General features: G+C 45.1%; 1 protein-coding gene across 1 annotated transcript in view; it reads left to right on the forward strand.

Annotated features, from left to right (window-relative positions):
* The window catches only part of NTNG2 (netrin G2), a 41,818-nt gene that overhangs the window by 14,486 nt on the left and 9,760 nt on the right, over positions 1–17,572 (forward strand). Inside the window, exons 2-3 of the mRNA XM_081339828.1 lie at positions 4,181–4,824; positions 11,097–11,290. Coding sequence (XP_081195954.1) covers positions 4,181–4,824; positions 11,097–11,290 — 838 coding nt within the window. The remainder of the gene's footprint in view (positions 1–4,180; positions 4,825–11,096; positions 11,291–17,572) is intronic.

Here is a 17,572-nt window from a genome sequence, read left to right on the forward strand (position 1 = left end):
AGAGAGAGAGAGAAAAGGGCAAGGGAAGGATGGAGGGATGAAGGAAAGGAAAACAAGATGAAGGAGGGAAGAGGGGAGGGAAGAGGAAGGAAGGAAAGAATGGCAAGGTGCAAACCAAGAAAGAAATAAAAAAAATCCCCACTAAAATCTTCCTTTCCTCCCTCCCTTCCCCTCCACTCTCCCCCCTCCCATGCAAGAAGAACTCGAACCCTCTACCCAAAGTTTGAACAGAACCCACAGCTTTCAAACCAATCCTAAGGCGAACGCTGGCCATCGTCTTGCAGACAAACAGATACACCAATAGCAGTCTCTTTCGCACACGCACACACGGCCCTCTCTTTCTCTCTCCGCCAAGGGAGGCGGGCGGGCAGGGTGGTGGTGGTGGAGAGATGAGCTTAAGTGATGCTCGGATGCTGGGGGGGGGGGCAGGGGGGGTGGAAGTCAAAATTAACCCAAAGGGAAAGAAGAGCAAAGCAGGCAGAAGAAGCAGGGGAGCAAACGAGGGACTAAAAACCTCCGGCTCCGATTATGGCATCTTTTTTCCCCCCCGCTGATTCAGGGCAACCCCAAGCTGCCCCTCGCTTGCCAGGGGAGTTGCCACGGATGACTTTGGATGCCAAGCAGCCTTTGCGTTGGGACACAATCAAAAAAGAAAGGGGGGGGGGAAACAACAACAGCCCTGAGGTCTGGGAAAGAGCAGCCGATCGATTTCCCCCCCCCCACCCCCGAAGAGGTAGGAAGAGAGGCAGAAATTCAGAAATTTGAAACCTCCCTGGATTAGAGCTTCGGTTGCTTAATTTAACTCAGCAGGGTCTTGGCTGTGCCAACCGTATTTCCTCCAAGGAGACGGGTGCAATCAGGTGAAGGACACATCACTCAGGAGGAAACTAACCCGCCTATTTAGAGTCAGGCCCTGAAGGAGAAGAGCACGCTGAAGTGGAAGGTGGAGTTAAATGTGTCATCAGTTTGGAATCATTCCGTTATCACCAAAGGCCTAAGTCCAGGCCCACCCCCCTCCTTGAATTCCGTTGTCCCTTATCTGGGGCCAATTTAGCTTTCATTGTTAGCTGACCAGATTCTATAGAATAGAATAGAATAGAATAGAATAGAATAGAATAGAATAGAATAGAATAGAATAGAATAGAATAGAATAGAATAGAGTAGAGTAGAATAGAGTAGAGTAGAGTAGAGTAGAGTAGAGTAGAGTAGAGTAGGGTAGGGTAGGGTAGGGTAGGGTAGGGTAGGGTAGGGTAGGGTAGGGTAGGGTAGAACAGAATAGAACAGAACAGAACAGAACATAATAGAATAGAACAGAATGCAGAAGAATAGAGTAGAATAGAATAGAATAGAACAGAACAGAACAGAACAGAACAGAACATAATAGAATAGAACAGAATGCAGAAGAATAGAATAGAATAGAATAGAATAGAATAGAATAGAATAGAATAGAATAGAATAGAATAGAATAGAATAGAATAGAATAAGAATTAGAACAGAACAGAATGCAAAAGAATAAAATTAAAGCAGAATAGAACAGAACAGAACAGATAGCAGTAATAAACTCTAGTCAACTACAGGTAGTCCTTGACTTACGGCCACAACTGTGCCCAAAATTTCTGTCGCTAAGCGAGACATTTGCTAAGCAGGTTTTGCCCGGTTTTACCACCTTTCTTGCCAGAGCTGTTAAGTGAATCGCCGCAATTGTTAAGTTAGTAACATGGTTAGTAAGTGAAGCTGGCTTCCCCAGATTGTCAGAGGGTCACAAAAGGAGGACCACATGACCCCGGGACAACTCAACCATCCTAAAAACACGCCACTTGCCGAGCGTCCGAATTTAGACCAGAGATGCAACCATGGTTGAAGGGTGTGAAAAAGTCACTTTGCGATGCCGTTGTAACCTCGGTCACCGAAAGAACTCTTGCAAGTCAAAACGCTCCTGTTATTTCAACCTGACAGGTTTTAGGCTGTCTCTTTATCCTGTTTATACCCATTTCATGCGTTTGTGCTGCTTGTTCCGGGCAAGGCTGCCTCTCAACTCTATAAAAACAATTTCTAAAAAAAATAAAAAATAAGAGCGAGGGGCTTTTAAATCCCCGAACTGCTCCTTTTTTTAACGCTGGCGAGGCTGGCCTGCCTTTTATCCCGTCTCTGGTTCTTATTATTTGATACGTCTCTGCGCTGGTGTTTCCCCGCTTTACTGGCTATTAGCAGTAATCGCTCTAAATTAATTAAGGCAGCTCCCTTCCTCGAAATCTGTGAATGGAATTGAAATTAATTGTCGGCAAAATAACTTCGGTTCACTAGGAATCCCCGCCTGATCTTTTGTGGGTTATCAATTTATGCCTCAGAGGGAGATATTTAATTATCTTCCAATGTTATATACGGGGTGCTGGGTTTCAGCCTGCGTTTGCTCAAAGTTGATTCTGCAGAAGGATGCAGAAAGTGGGTTTTTTTTTGGGGGGGAATCCTTTAATTCCTAGTCTCCTCCCCCCCCGCCCTTAAATTTAAGCCTATTCTTCAAAGCACCCAGGGGCAGGAGAAGAAGTAACGGGTGGAAACTCATCAAGGAGAAATTTCCCGACAGTCAGAACAATTAGCCAGGGGAACTCCTTGCCTCCAGAAGTTGTGGGTGCTCCATGGCTGGAGGTTTTCAAGAAGAGACTGGACAGCCATTTGTCTGGAATGCTTGTGTCAGTATAACGTGGAAAGGTCACTATTGTTGTAAGTTGAGGCTTATCTGTAATACGTTTCGCCACATCTGCTGATTCCGTTGCCTTCACCATCCATTCTTAAATTATAGCAATTTGTTAAGTCCTTCCATCATCCCCTCTGCAGGATACGATTGGATGAAAACCTCCCCCCCCCCCGCCGCCAAATCTCTGGCTAAAAGAAGAAATAGATGCGCCTGGTTTACTAGGCGCCCTGGTGTACTTAAAATAAGGAACTGGCCCTGTTTAACTGAACAACAGAGCCTGGAGGGTCGCACAAAACGCTAAACGAAGATAAAATAAAGTTGGATAGGTGTGTTTTGTTTTTTTTAAGTGTGTGGGAACACCGCCCTGGCCTTACGAGGTTGCGTGAACCAAGCCAGTACCTTAAATTATAATATGCAGATTTATTTCGCTTATTGTACCCTGTGTGACTCTGTCTGTTGTGTCTGGCAAAGCCATATCTAATATTTATTCCGTCGTGCTAAACCAGCTTTGAAATAAGGCCGTTTCTAGAGGAATAGAGAGTAATAAAAAAAAAGGCAACAGCTGAGTCATGTTGGAGGCCGCAAAGATTGTGCTGCACGTGCGTGCATCTGTTGTTTTGTAATTGTTGCTTTTTTTTAAAAAAAAGTGCTTTCAGTTGTTTGTGGGTTAAGTCAAGGACAATAAATTAACCATTGTGGTTTATTTCTTTTTTTTTCTATGCTCTGCAATCTCTGGGCTTTTGCATTCTGAACAGATGTCTGCTTTAAAAAAAACACAAAAAAAAACCTCAACGACTTAGATATTAATAACAATTTCACTTAAAATATATAGGGAGGAGGGGGGGTTGGAGCCGGCAAGCCCCCTCCCCTTTCACTATGTTGAAAGCAAAAAAATAAAATAAAATTAAAATGTCCCCTTTCAGCAGACCAATTCAGGTTGCCAGTTAAAGCAATCCCTTTGAACAGACGTTTGCAAGAGACCCGTGGGAGCAAAACGGATTAACTTACCAGCCCTGCAAGGTAGACCAGCCTAGGAAACCAAATTTCTTCCCTGGCGCTGTCATCTCTCTGTTTTGGTTCATAAAGAATTCTTCTGCAACACTGAGGAAGGATGTTGGAATAAGGTTATACTCTGTTATTTTGCATTCTGGGTTGCACCAGATGTTGGACTAGAACAGGGGTCCCCAACCCCCAGTCCGTGGACCAGTACTGGGCCGTGGCATGCCAGCAGACGGTCCGCACAAACAAGCAAGGTCCCATCCGTGGGATGCAGGCAACACACAAAACCACACACTCTCTGGTCTGCGGAAAAACGTCTCTCCACGGAACCGATCCCTGGTGCCCAAAAGTTTGGGGACCTCTGGACTAGAAGACCCCTGAGGTCACTCCCAACCTTATTGTTCCATGTCCAAAGCTCTTCCTATCTCTCCTTCCTCCTCCTTCTCCTCCTCCTCCTCATTCTCTTCCTCCTTCTTCTTCTTGCAGGAAAACCCGTACTTGTGTAGCGACGAGTGCGACGCTTCCAATCCGGACCTGGCCCATCCTCCCAAGCTGATGTTCGACAAAGAAGACGAAGGCCTGGCCACCTACTGGCAGAGCGTGACCTGGAGCCGTTACCCGAAGCCTCTGTTGGCCAACATCACCTTGTCTTGGAACAAGACCGTCGAGCTGACCGACGACGTCGTCTTGACTTTCGAGTACGGCCGTCCCACCAAAATGATCTTGGAGAAGTCGGTGGACAACGGGAGGACTTGGCACCCCTACCAGTACTACGCGGACGAATGCAACGAGGCCTTCGGCATGCCGGCACGGAAAGTGAGGGAGCTGTCCGCCACCAGCGTCAACAGGGTCATCTGCACGGAGGAGTACTCTCGCTGGGCGGGCTCCAAGAAGGAGAAGGAGGCAAGATTTGAGGTGAAGGACCGCTTCGCCATTTTTGCTGGGCCCGAGCTTCGAAATATGGACAACCTTTACACCAGGCTGGAGAGCGCCAAGGGCCTTAAGGACTTCTTCACCGTGACGGACTTGAGGATACGGCTCTTGAAACCGGCCCTCGGAGGCACCTACGTCCAGCGGGAGAACTTATACAAATACTTCTACGCCATCTCCAATATTGAGGTCACAGGCAGGTAATTGGAGCTTGGCTTTCCTTTTGGGTTTTTTTTTAAAAAAATTCTTTCGTGGCTGGCATCCGGTATCGAGAAGGAAAGGCGCCAAGGGGCGTCTTGTTGGTTCAGAACCACCCAACGGTTTCAGGCGTGTGATGATTCTGTGGTATCTTTTCCTTTAAACAAACCACCCTAAAAAAACAAAAAAAAACCAAAACAAAACACCCACCTTTTATTTGATGGGAAAGAAATTGCTTTGGGGAGCTTTTTTTTTTTTTTTGCTAAAACAAACAAACAAACATTTTGATGAAATTCTCCAGAGTGGAATGAAATGTTCTTATACGTACTTAAGTGACAAGAAAGCCAAGAGGTGAATATGAATGACTGTTCTTTCGTTTGCAATCAGTCTCCTTCCTTCCTTCCTTCCTTCCTTCCTTCCTTCCTTCCTTCCTTCCTTCCTTCCTTCCTTTCTTCCTTCCCTTTCAACCCTCCTTCCTTCTCTATTCTTTTTTCTTTCCTTCCTTCTACCCTCCCTTCCTTCCTTCCTTCCTTCCTTCCTTCCTTCCTTCCTTCCCTTTCCTTTCAACCCTCCTTCCTTCTCTATTCTTTTTTTCTTTCCTTCCTTCCTTCCACCCTCCCTTCCCTTCCCTTCTCTCAACCCTCCATCTTTCTCTTTTTTCCTTCCTTCCTTTCCTCTCAATCCTCCTTCCTTCTCTTCTTTTTTCTTCCTTCCTTCCTTTTCTTCCTCCCTCCCTTCCCCCCCCCTCAGGAAAAATCCTCTTCTCCCTTGCAAGAAATGTCAAAACCAATTCTCTTTCACCAAACAACACGATGGCAAAAAAAAACAACGATGCCAGACAATTGTTCTGCTGGACAGGAGGGAAAGTTTGCAGATTGCGACTCTCTCCTTTAAAGGACAGGTTATTTTTATTCCTCCTTCCCTCCTCCCTCCCAAGCTAGTCCTTCCATCCTGCCCCTATTGATCTAGTAAGTAACCAAAGGAGGTGCCAGGCCCGGGACAGGAATAGAAAGCAGAACGTCTGTCTTTGGTGAGCAAGGGCTGGCACGGCAGAGCAGAATGGAGGAATCCGAGGGGGTAGGAAGGGAAAGCTAGTTTTAGGGGATTGCCTTAGATATGGGAGAGGAAAGAAAGAAAGAAAGAAAGAAAGAAAGAAAGAAAGAAAGAAAGAAAGAAAGAAAGAAAGAAAGAAAGAAAGAAAGAAAGAGGAAGGAAGGAAGGAAGGAAGGAAGGAAGGAAGGAAGGAAGGAAGGAAGGAAGGAAGGAAGGAGAAAAAGAGAAAGAGAAAGAGGAAAGAAGGAAAAAAGGAGAATGAGAGAGGAAGGAAGGAAGGAAGGAAGGAAGGAAGGAAGGAAGGAAGGAAGGGAGAATGAGAGAAAGAGGAAGGAAAGAAGGAAGGAGAAAAGGAGATGAGAGAGGAAGGAAGGAAGGAAGGAAGGAAGGAAGGAAGGAAGGAAGGAAGGAAGGAGAAAAGGAGAATGAGAGAGGAAGGAAGGAAGGAAGGAAGATCTTTTCAATCTCGTTTCTTCTCACTTTGCACATGGAGCACCTGCAGACGAAGCAGGAAAGATCAGAGTTGACATCCTGCCTGGTCAATTTAATTTTCTCCTTTATTTAACAGCTGGTAGATCTTGAGGTTGCCTGGATAGACAGAGTGAAATTGGAGTTAATGGCATGGGCGTGAGCTGAAGGCTCCTATTATGTACAATCCAATTAAGGAGATGCATATAAATTACAGACTAATTATTAAGTTTTCTCACTTGGCCTAAAAGTATTTGCAGGTTCTCTGTACCTTGGAATGTTTCCCTTCTTAATTTAATTTCCTTCCTTCCTTCCTTCCTTCCTTCCTTCCTTCCTTCCTTCCTTCCTTCCCTTTCTCCTTCCTTCTTTCTCCTTCTTCCTCCCTCCTTCCCTCCCTCCCTTGCTCCATACATGTGGCATCATTTGCTACCAGGCTGGCACGGCAGAATAACCTTCAAGGATTGATTTTCAAAGATCAATCGCTCCCCATAAATAGATTTATCGTAGAGCATGTTTGAAAACCTTCCCATAACTGCTGTGAATTAAATGCAGGCTCTATTTATAGGGATATCAGGGTTCAGATTTTCACACTGCTATCTTCTACTCACGTGACGGAGCGGGCTGGAAGCCAATCTCCTTTGGGTGGGCACAACAGTTTCCATCTGTCTCTTGCTTTGATGATGGACTAACTTGGTAACGAGCTTTTTTTTTATCTTTGACCAAGTGAAAGCAAGCTCTCACAAATTCAGGACAGGAGAAAGAGGGAAGGAAGGAAGGAAGGAAGGAAGGAAGGAAGGAAGGGAGGGAGGGAGGGAGGGAGGGAGGGAGGGAGGGAGGGAGGGAGGATTTCACTTAGAATAAGGAAAGGGAAAAAATGGGGTGAGATAAGGGAATCCACCAGGAAAAAAAAATGAAAATTCCAGGAATGTGTTCAGTCCTTGATGCTCTCTGAACTTGGTTGTTTTCTACAGATGTTTCATTACCCAACTAGGTAACATCATCAGTGCTAGAAGGGAATGGGGTTGGAGGAGGAGGAGGAGGAGGAGGAGGAGGAGGAGGACTGTGAGGTCCTTGGTGCTCTCTAACATTGGTGGTTTTCTTGCAGACATTTCATGACCCAACTAGGCAACATCATCAGTGCTAGAAGGGAATGGGGTTGGAGGAGGAGGAGGAGGAGGAGGAGAAGGAGGAGGAGGAGGAGGAGGAGGAGGACGACGACGACAACGATGACGACAACGACTGTGAGGTCCTTGGTGCTCTCTAACATTGGTGGTTTTCTTGCAGACATTTCATGACCCAACTAGGCAACATCATCAGTGCTAGAAGGGAATGGGGTTGGAGGAGGAGGAGGAGGAGGAGGAGGACGACGACGACGACGACAACGACTGTGAGGTCCTTGGTGCTCTCTAACATTGGTGGTTTTCTTGCAGACATTTCATGACCCAACTAGGCAACATCATCAGTGCTGGCGAGAGTGGCGTTTGCTCCCTGTTTACATATAGTTGCTTCTCCTTTCAGCCTTGGTGAAGGTGTGGTTTCCATCTTGATAATCCCTTGGTTAGGATATTGTTTTTTTCCCCTCTTTGATCATTTGTCTGGTGTTAATCCCTGCTTGTCTGGATATTGGGTGCTGGCTGCTGATTGAAAGACAGATGAATCAATCATTTATTTTACTGTTTAGCCTTCTAATCTAACAAAGGGAAGGACTAGGGCTGACATGATAGCAGCCTTCCAACGCTTGAGGGGGTTTGTCACAGAGGAAAAGGGGGTCGACCTATTCTACAAAGAACCCGAAGGCAGGACAAGAAGCAACAGATGGGAACTAATCAAGAGAGAAGCAACTTAGAACTAAGGAGAAACTTCCTGACAGTGAGGACAATCAACCAATGGAACGGCTTGCCTCTGGGAGTTGTGAGTGCTCCATCATCTTTTCAAGAAGAGACTGGACAGCCATTTGTCCGGAATTGTAAAGGGTCTCCTGCTTGAGGAAGGGGTTGGGCTAGAAGACCTCCAAGGCCCCTTCCAACTCTGTCATTCTGTATTCTCCAGCTGAACAGCCCCAAACCTTAGATATGGCCTCAGTTCCCCAGTCCGACTTCGTCGCCCTGCTTCGAATTGCTTCTAAATGACCAATTCTGCTCCTTTAATGTGCAGCAATCGGAACATGAAAACGTTTCTCCAGATGTGACTTGATGGAAACAAGAGGTTGCTCAGGTGTTAAGCCGCAAGTCCCAAATCTTATTAAGATTCTGAAAAGAGCCTTAGTTAGAACGGTGGGGGAGAAAGGAAAAGAAAGATGAGTTAATATTTTATCTCTTATACAACCTGGAAAACACAGAGTCGTTTTGTTTCATCTTATTTGCTGGGTATGTGTGATAATTCTCTCTCTCTCCCCACCCCCACCCCCCCCACCCCCCACCCCCCCATGTAATCTTTGCTGCCGATCTGTCGGGAACAAGTCGATTATACTTTGTTCTCGGAAGGGGCCCGTAAAGCAAAATACGGATAGGTTGCAAAGGGATCAACTTTTGAGTGTTAACAGACCCCGTGCAAGGGCCTGCAAGCAGTTCCGCGAGGAATAGTCTGCTGGTTACTTAAATATGCATTGATTATTTGATTTGGAACAGCAATTATCTGTGTAAGAGGCGGGCGACTCCAAAGGAACTTGTCAAGTGCAGGGAGATAATGGAACAGCTGAACAAGGGGACAGCTCAATGAGATGGAACGAAATCGGTTAAGGGAGGCGGGGGGGGGGAGGGACATGCAGACCAGCTTTCTTGGATTGTGCATTCTTCACGCAAGCTCCAGATTAGGGAGGCTTGAGCTGAAATTAAGGAGGCCAGACCGAAGGCAGACAAAGGCGGAACTTCGTTCAGGAGTAGAGGGTTGATGGTTCCAGCTGGAGAGGATCAACTGGGATGAGGTCAAGGGTAGCAGTCAACAACATTGGAACTGGATTTGGGGGCTACAGCCTTTGTTGGCTGGGATGTGGTCTCCAAATTCCACGATATGGGGTGGCCGGTACAGTGTGATCAATTCAATCTTGGTTCTCTAAGATCTCATGAGGTTTTGGACCTCACACTTGATTGTCATTCCAGAGACGTCCTCCAGTTTAAAGTTCCTTGCCATTTGTCCATCCGTCCGTCCATCCATCCATCCATCCATCCATCCCTGTCTGTCTATCTATCTATCTATCTATCTATCTATCTATCTATCTATCATCTATCTAAATATCTATCCCCATCCATCTTCCCTATTATCTGTCCATCTATCTATCTATCCATCCATCTATCCATCCATTCCAAACCATTCCCATTTTCTGACAATTTTCAATGTTTTGTGGCCTTCAAGGGATTGTGTTGACCTCATCAACTTATCAAGGTCAACGAAAGACCTAGAGACTATATTTCTTCAGTCTGCAAGGCTTTTGTCCCTCTGAGTTGGTTTCCTTGTGACTCAGCATGTTGTTGGTTCAAACGGTCCAAACAAAGTTGTTTGTATGTGTTTCCCTTTACACCGTTTCTTGGAAATACAGTAAAACCTAGATTTTCCAGATTCAGCAGACTTTGGATGTGATTTTTAGTTTGGAATTAAATCCCAAACAGGCAAAGTTCGTTGTCTACAAAACAATCTGGTAAAACTGACATGGTTGTTCTCATCTATATAAATGCACATCATTCGCATAACTATGCAATGACTTAATTAAATATTCTGTGTTAATTAGAAAACAGGCATAAACATGTCAATCGTGTAATTACAAAATGGTGCCATTTTGCAAATGGCATCAATTTTGTCAATCCTCCCGCCCCAAATTGTTGATTAAAGAGAGATTTCATTGAATTTCTATACATTTCATCTCCTGTGGATCACCTGTTTCTCCTCTTGATTTGAGCGTTTCTCAGGATTTTGACCCCATTGTGGTGACATCAATTTGCCGCTAATGAATTTGCTGTTAATGAATTATTTGCTTGCCTGCCTAACTTTTTAGAGAACAGCTTACTGACTTCATTCTTTAGTTTAAATCTGGCTGTCTAGGAAGGCATGAAATTGTGACATCCACTCCACACACACACACACACACACACACACACACACACACACACACACCTGTCCCCCCAAAAACACAATTTCGAAGATACATGCAGCTATTTCAAACATGGCTGATCTCCTCTCCCTTAGAGAATAATAGAATAGAAAGGATTTTTCGAGGTCTTCTACAATCTTTATAATATTGCATCAGTTCCATGAGACTGGTGGGGTCCCAAGGCCTTCTGCCAAATGAGAAAAAAAACCAAAACACAACTTTTAACTTTGCGAAGCGCGTCTCTAAATTTGCAAAGACTTGTAATCAAGTTTGCTCACACTTTCCTGAAGCTTTAGGATTGCATTGGCTTTTTTGGCTGCCGCCGCACACTGCTGGCTCATATTTAAGTGATTGTCCACTAGGACTCCGAGATCCCTCTCAGGGTTACTGTTATTGATCCAGTTTTCATTTAATCTGTCCCTTGTAGTTTTCAGACAAATCCTGGCTTGAGTTCCTTAAAGTTTGTGGCTTCATTCAAATGCAGATCCCGGCTTTGGATGTTCTGCTCTTTAATGACTTGTGAATGCTTTTCTGTTTTAATATTTCTATGATGCCAGTGCAAGCCGCTTTGAGGATTCAGCTCAAAAGAGTCTGGCATACATTTTTAAATACCACTGCAGATAGCCCAGAGGATCACACCCTCGTTGCTCTCTTCTATTTTCCCTGCAGGTGTAAATGTAATCTCCATGCCAACCAGTGCATTTTCAAGGAAGGAAGTCTCCAGTGTGAATGTGAACATAACACAACGGGACAGGACTGTGGCAGATGCAAGAAGAATTTTCGGAGCAAATCCTGGAGAGCGGGCTCCTACCTTCCCCGTCCCAACGGTTCTCCTAACGTGTGTAAGTATGGCGGGCAAGACAGTTGAAGCCCACCCCCCAAAAGGAGAAGAGAAGCATCATCACCTTGAGATCTAGCATCCTCTCAACTACCAAAAGCCAAACCGGTTCCGTGGGAAGCCTGCAGAGATGGAGATAGGGGAGTAACATCATGGATAAATCAAAGTAGAGAAGTCTAGAACAGAACTTGTCTGAAAATGGTACCTTTGAAACCATCAGCAGAAAGAATGGTTGGTCAATTCCATGTGCGTCAATTTCCATTAATGCCCAAAACGGGGAATGAATCCTCAAAACTGTGGGATTCACCACTCCCATTAGAACAGGGGTCTCCAAAGAAAGCAACTTTAAGATTTACAAACTTCAGCTCCCAGAATTCCCAAGCCAGCATGGCCAACTTTAAGACTTGTGGACTTCAACTTGAACTTTAGCTTTGAACTTGTGGAGTTGGCCCACAAGTCTTAAAGCTGCAAGTTTGGAGACCCTTGCACTAGAAGAAAAAATGAAGCAAGATTCCAAGATAGATCTGTTGCTAAGTTACCTCCCTGTCTGTTCCCAGTGAATTGGCTAGCAGGGACCTCAAGAACAAAGATCTACTCTTCAATAGATACAGGGATCCTGAGACACTTTCTCTACAACTGGATGGATGGATGGGGTCAAATAACAGAGTTATTCCTTGGAGGTCTTCTAGTCCAACCCCCTACTCAAGTAGGAGAACCTATAACATTTCAGACAAACGTCTCTTTTTAAAAGCCTCCAGTGATGGAGCACTCACAACCTCTGGAGGCATCTCTGGTTAATTGTTCTCACTGTCACAAAATTTCTAAGAACTAAGACTGCTTCTCTCCTTGAATTCGACAAGAAAGCAGTGGGTAGAAACTAATCAAGGAGAGGAGCAACCTAGAACTTAGAAGTTTCTTGACAGTTAGAACAATCAGTCAGCAGAAGGACTTGCCTCCAGAACTTGTGGATGCTCCATCATTGGAGGCTCTGAAGAAGGGACTGGACAACCATTTGTCTGCAATGGCATAGGGTTTCCTGCCTGTGTAGGGGGTTGGACTAGAAGACCTCCAAGGTCCCTTCCAACTCTGTTATTCTTAATAATCTCCATCCATCGTTTCTTGCCCTGCCTTCTGGTGCTTTGGAGAACAGGTCTTCTTTGTGGCAGCCCCTTAGATGCAGTCTTCTAATGTATTTATTTTTTTTTACATGTTTATGCCGCCCATCTGGCCTACGGGCTGACTCTGGGCGGCATAATTAACCTCCTGTTTGGTTGTTTCCTTCCTCTGCTTGTTGACCATCTCCTTCTCTCTGTTTTTCTCTTCCAGGCGCGGCTCCAAATTTTGGCAGTAAGTAAAACAACGCAATTTTTTTTAAAAAAAAAACAACACGAAGCCATCAACCCAAGTTGAAATGCCGAGATGCTTGCTAGCAACGGTCCCAGCGGATGCTTGTTTGATGGCAAAAAAAGAGCTCTTGTGTTTTGTTTTGTTTTTCTTTCCACCCCTGGTTTGTTTTTGTTTTTTTTTGGCTCTGCATTAACATCTGTCCGAGCATAAGACTGCTTCTCTAATTGTGCCTCGTCTCCCTGCCTGTCAAACATCTGTCTTTTGAGTTCAGTCGGAAACCTCATTGTCTCTTGTCAGGCCGGGCGTGTGGTTTTTTTTTTCTCCCCACGAGGTTTGTTAAGTAAGGCGGCGAGGAAGGAAATAAAGTGGGTTTTTTTTCCCCAAAGAATGGCGGGGAGGAGAGACACCGCCCTGAGTCCTTCGGGAGAAGGGCGGTATAAAAAATTAATAAATATAAAATATAAATATAAGAGGCCTGTTTGTTTTCCCCATCTCCGGCTTAAAAGAGTCTTGCAGGTGGTAAATTAAACTCTTTCTAAATCAGAGGGGTTGCTTTGGATGGCTGACGTCATCAGCCACTTTTTTTTTAATCCTATTTATATCCCGCCCTTCTCCGAAGACTCAGGGCGGCTTACAATCTTAAGAAGCACAAATCAATGTGCTTAGCAATAGCCTTCATTCTGTGTATATGCCTGCTTTATTAGGGCTTTCGCCCCCCCCCCCAAGCGGCATTATTACAAAGTCAGCTTAATTGCCCCCAACAATCTGGGTCCTCATTTTACCTACCTTGGAAGGATGGAAGGCTGAGTCAAGCTTGAGCCTGGTGGGACTCGAACCTGCAATAACTGCAGGCAGCTGGTGTTACTAAAGGAGGCATTAGCCCACTGCTCCACCAACCACACAAAACCACTTTTGTGTGGTTGTCCTCACTATCAGCCAGGGCAATTAACCAGTGGAACAGCTTGCCTCCAGAAGTTGCGGGTCCCTTCGTCACGAGAGGTTTCCAAGAAGAGGTTGGACAGCCATTTGTCTGGAACAGGATAGGGTTGCTTGCTTGAGCTGCCAAGCGACTGAATGTCTTGATCGCGTGACCACGGCTTGCAATATAAGTGTGAAAAACGGCCTCACCAATCCCTTATTTTCAGCGGTCGTCGTAACTTGGAACAGTCCCCAAACAAACTGGGTTAAGTTGAGAGCCTGAACCCCCCCCCCAAAAAAAAAACCAACAACAACACAGCAGCAAAGTTTGAACCTGAGGATGCATTTCCACTAACGATGCTGTTGTTTTTTAATTGGCTGCAGAAAATTTAATTTAATTTAATTTAATAACATTTATATACCGCCCTTCTCCCTGAGGACTCAGGGCGGTTCACAGGGCAGAATAAAATACCAAATACAAACATTAAAAAAAAAGATTAAACAGTTGCCCTAGTTAAAACAATAGAAGTACAATTCTAAAAACCCCAAGATAAAATTAAGAGACCAAAGATAAAACAACCCCACCGATCCCCATCAGGCTAGGCCAGCTTGTACAAACAAAAACGTCTTGAGATCGCGACGAAAGGAGCGAAGATCGGGCGCCATCCGGAGCTCTACCGGTAGCTGATTCCACAGCTCCGGAGCGCCCACAGAGAAGGATCTCCCCCTGGGGGCCACCAATCGACATTCTCTGATCGGTGGCACCCTGAGGAGGCCCTCTCTGTGGGAACGCACAGGGCGCAGGGAGCTTGATGCCGGCAGCAGATGTTCCCTAAGGTACTCCGGCCCCATGCCATGAAGGGCTTTAAACACCGTTACCAGTACCTTGAATCTCACCCGGAAGACAACTGGCAACCAATGCAGCTCACGGAGCAGAGGTGTAACGTGGGAGTATCGGGAGACTCCCAACACAACTCTCGCGGCTGCATTCTGTACCAGTTGGAGCTTCCGGGTGGTCCTCAAGGGCAGCCCCATGTAGAGAGCGTTGCAGTAGTCCAGACGAGAGGACACGAGAGGACACGAGAGGACACAATAATTTGATTGCTGGGGGAAAGGCAATGAAAAGGAAATAGATTCTAAGTTTGGTTTTTGCTTCAAATAGGGCTTGCTGGAAAAAAAAAAGACTCAGCAGGCTAGGAAAGAGGCAATACATTACATCCTTAGCACCACCACATTAATTTGCAAATTACGCGGCTGGAGATTACACAGACCGTAAGGCCCAGAGGAAACCCAATGTCGAGGCTGACGGTAGCGGAGCGATGTGAATATTTGAACGTTCCCGTTGACTCAGTGAAACTATAATTTATCGGAGCTCTCAAACTAATTTGACAAATTGAGGAAGCCGTTCAATTTCTCTCCTCTCAACCGAGGCGCCCAAAGTGATTCCAGGCTCATTTTGGACGGGCGCCAGTGCCTATTTTGCAGAGGCAGGAGAGCATTTTAAGGAATCGGGCTCACTTTGAATCCCATCCCATCGGATTTAGTTTCAATTAGATCCAATCAATCAGTTTTCCAAACCCATCTGAGACCGTTTGGATGGCTGAGGAGTTTCGGAGGGCGCATTTAATTCACAGAGAGTGAGCTATTCGCTAAAAGAGATTGCCTGGTAAATTCAGATTTCTCTGATTACATTCAAGACGCCATGCAAAGCTGGCAACACGGCGGTTAAATAAGTCTGCTTTCCCCGATAACTCTGATTGTCGGGAAGTCACAAAAGGGGATCCCGTCACCCCCACCAGGGGATGCTGCAACCATCGTAAATATGAGCCAAAATTGCCAAGTGTCCGAATTTTACTCACGTGGTCATGGCGGTGAGGCTGCGAGGATCGTAAGCGTGAAAAACGGTCATTTTTTTTTCAGTGCCCTCGTAGCTCTGAACGGTCACTAAACAAATCGTTATAAGTCAAGGACTACCTGTGGTAGATTAATAGATAGATTAATTGACTAAGGCCTCAGTGCCTGCTTACATCCGTGAAGTCACTCTTAAGGAATTAGCATCTGATTTCTTTCCGCTTTTTTTTCCCCTCTGCCATCCTTATTTTTCTCTTGATAGCAAAGGAGCAAGCCAGGCCAGTAACTAACCGTCAAATTGTCGTTCTTACAACTACGATTTCCGAAACCATGATTAGTACCGCCTATACAACGAAAACCTCTTGGGTGCCCACTGCTCCCCTCCTTACAACACAGCCGCCAGGTGGGTGCTCACCATAGTTAGTCCCACCCCTCCTAACTTGCTGAGATAGCCGTAGTTAGACCTAGTTTTGCCCTTCTCTTCCCAGCTTTGGCTTCTTGCTGCCTTGACGTACATCGGTGACAGGTAAGGTAGGGGGATGCTCACCTGCCTGCCTTGCTAGTGTCCTCCCTCCTCGTAGGGGATAGATGGGGAGGCCGGATAAAGAATCACACTGTTCGCTGGCGCAGGGCTTCCCATTTGTCAGCGGGAAAGCTGGTGTGTTTGCCCAGCTAATTAATGAAGGGAAGATCATGAGCGGGACAGACCCCATCAATAACGGCCCCCACCTTTCCCTGCTGAGTAGCAGGTGCACGGTTCTCCAAAAAGGTCTTTATAAGCAGTGGAAGAAAAGAGATATGAGAGAGAGAGAGAGAGAGAGACATAGATGATAGATATGGATGGATAGATGTATAGATATATACAGATAGAGAATAGAGATAGAGATAGAGATGATAGGGAAGATGGGTGGGGACGGATGGATGATAGACAGACAGACAGACACAGGCATAGATATGGATAATAGATATGGATGGATGGATGGATAGATAAGAGATATGGATGGATAGCTAGAGAGATAGAGAGACAGAGATAGAGAGATACAGACAGAGATAGATATAGATGATAGATATGGATAGATAGATAGATAGATAGATAGATAGATAGATAGATAGATAGATATGGATGGATAGCTAGAGAGATAGAGAGATACGGAGATATAGATGATAGATATGGATAGATATGGACAGATAGATAGATAGATAGATAGATAGATAGATAGATAGATAGATAGATAGATAGATAATAGATAGATATGGATGGATAGCTAGAGAGAGAGATAGAAAGATAGACAGATAGATGGATAGTGGATGAGTGGATCAGGATCAGTTGGTTTTTTTTTTTATAACTGGAACTCTTGTGATTAGCCAAGGTCAAACATGGTAGCCATTTTGAGAGCATGCCTCTCGCCTTCTCACTAATTCCCAAAGGTGTCATCCAAAATAGATGGGACAAGTCTTCCCTGCTGTAATTCTTCTGTCCATCCAACTCACGCAATGACATCTGATGGTCAAGTTGCTCTCCATGAATATGTAGCATTCTGATTATTCAAAAAGGAGAGGAGAAAAGAAAGAAGAAGAAGAGAGAGAAAAAGAAGAAGCCTAGACTTGGTTGAATATGGTATTTATAAAATCTGTTTCCCCGAGAGATGCCTTTTTTCTGAAATAACACACACTAGATCAAGCTACCAGCTGTTTTCCAAAAGCTTCAGAAAGAAGGCAAAATATGTAAAAACCAACACATAAATTACAGCTCAGTCAATAAAATTAATCCTTAACTCTTGTTTTCAACCAACCTCACCTCAACTTCAGGGGCTATAAAAACGGTCCCTGCCCATTAATCATCTGAAGTGGAATTGACTTATCTACCAGCTAAAGGAGTTACGTCTTGCAAGACCCATTAAGTTGCAGGAATTGGCTTCAATATTGCATGCAAATTAGTTTTGATAGATTATGTGCCATCGGGCTGATACTGAGTCTCAGTAACCACAGAGATAGATTTTCATCAGGATGATCTGTCCGAAACTGGTCTTTCACATTCTTCCTCCAGCATAGCTATCACAACTTCTCTACTGCTGGTTGTCCTCTTCTTCTCCTTCCTTCCACTTGGTTCTTCTTCTTCTTCTTCTTCTTCTCCTTCTCCTTCTCCTTCTTCTTCTTCTTCTTCTTCTTCTTCTTCTCCTTCTCCTTCTTT

This window comes from Vipera berus (genome assembly GCF_964194415.1).
Source record: "Vipera berus genome assembly, chromosome: 15".
Lineage (NCBI taxonomy): Eukaryota > Metazoa > Chordata > Lepidosauria > Squamata > Viperidae > Vipera > Vipera berus.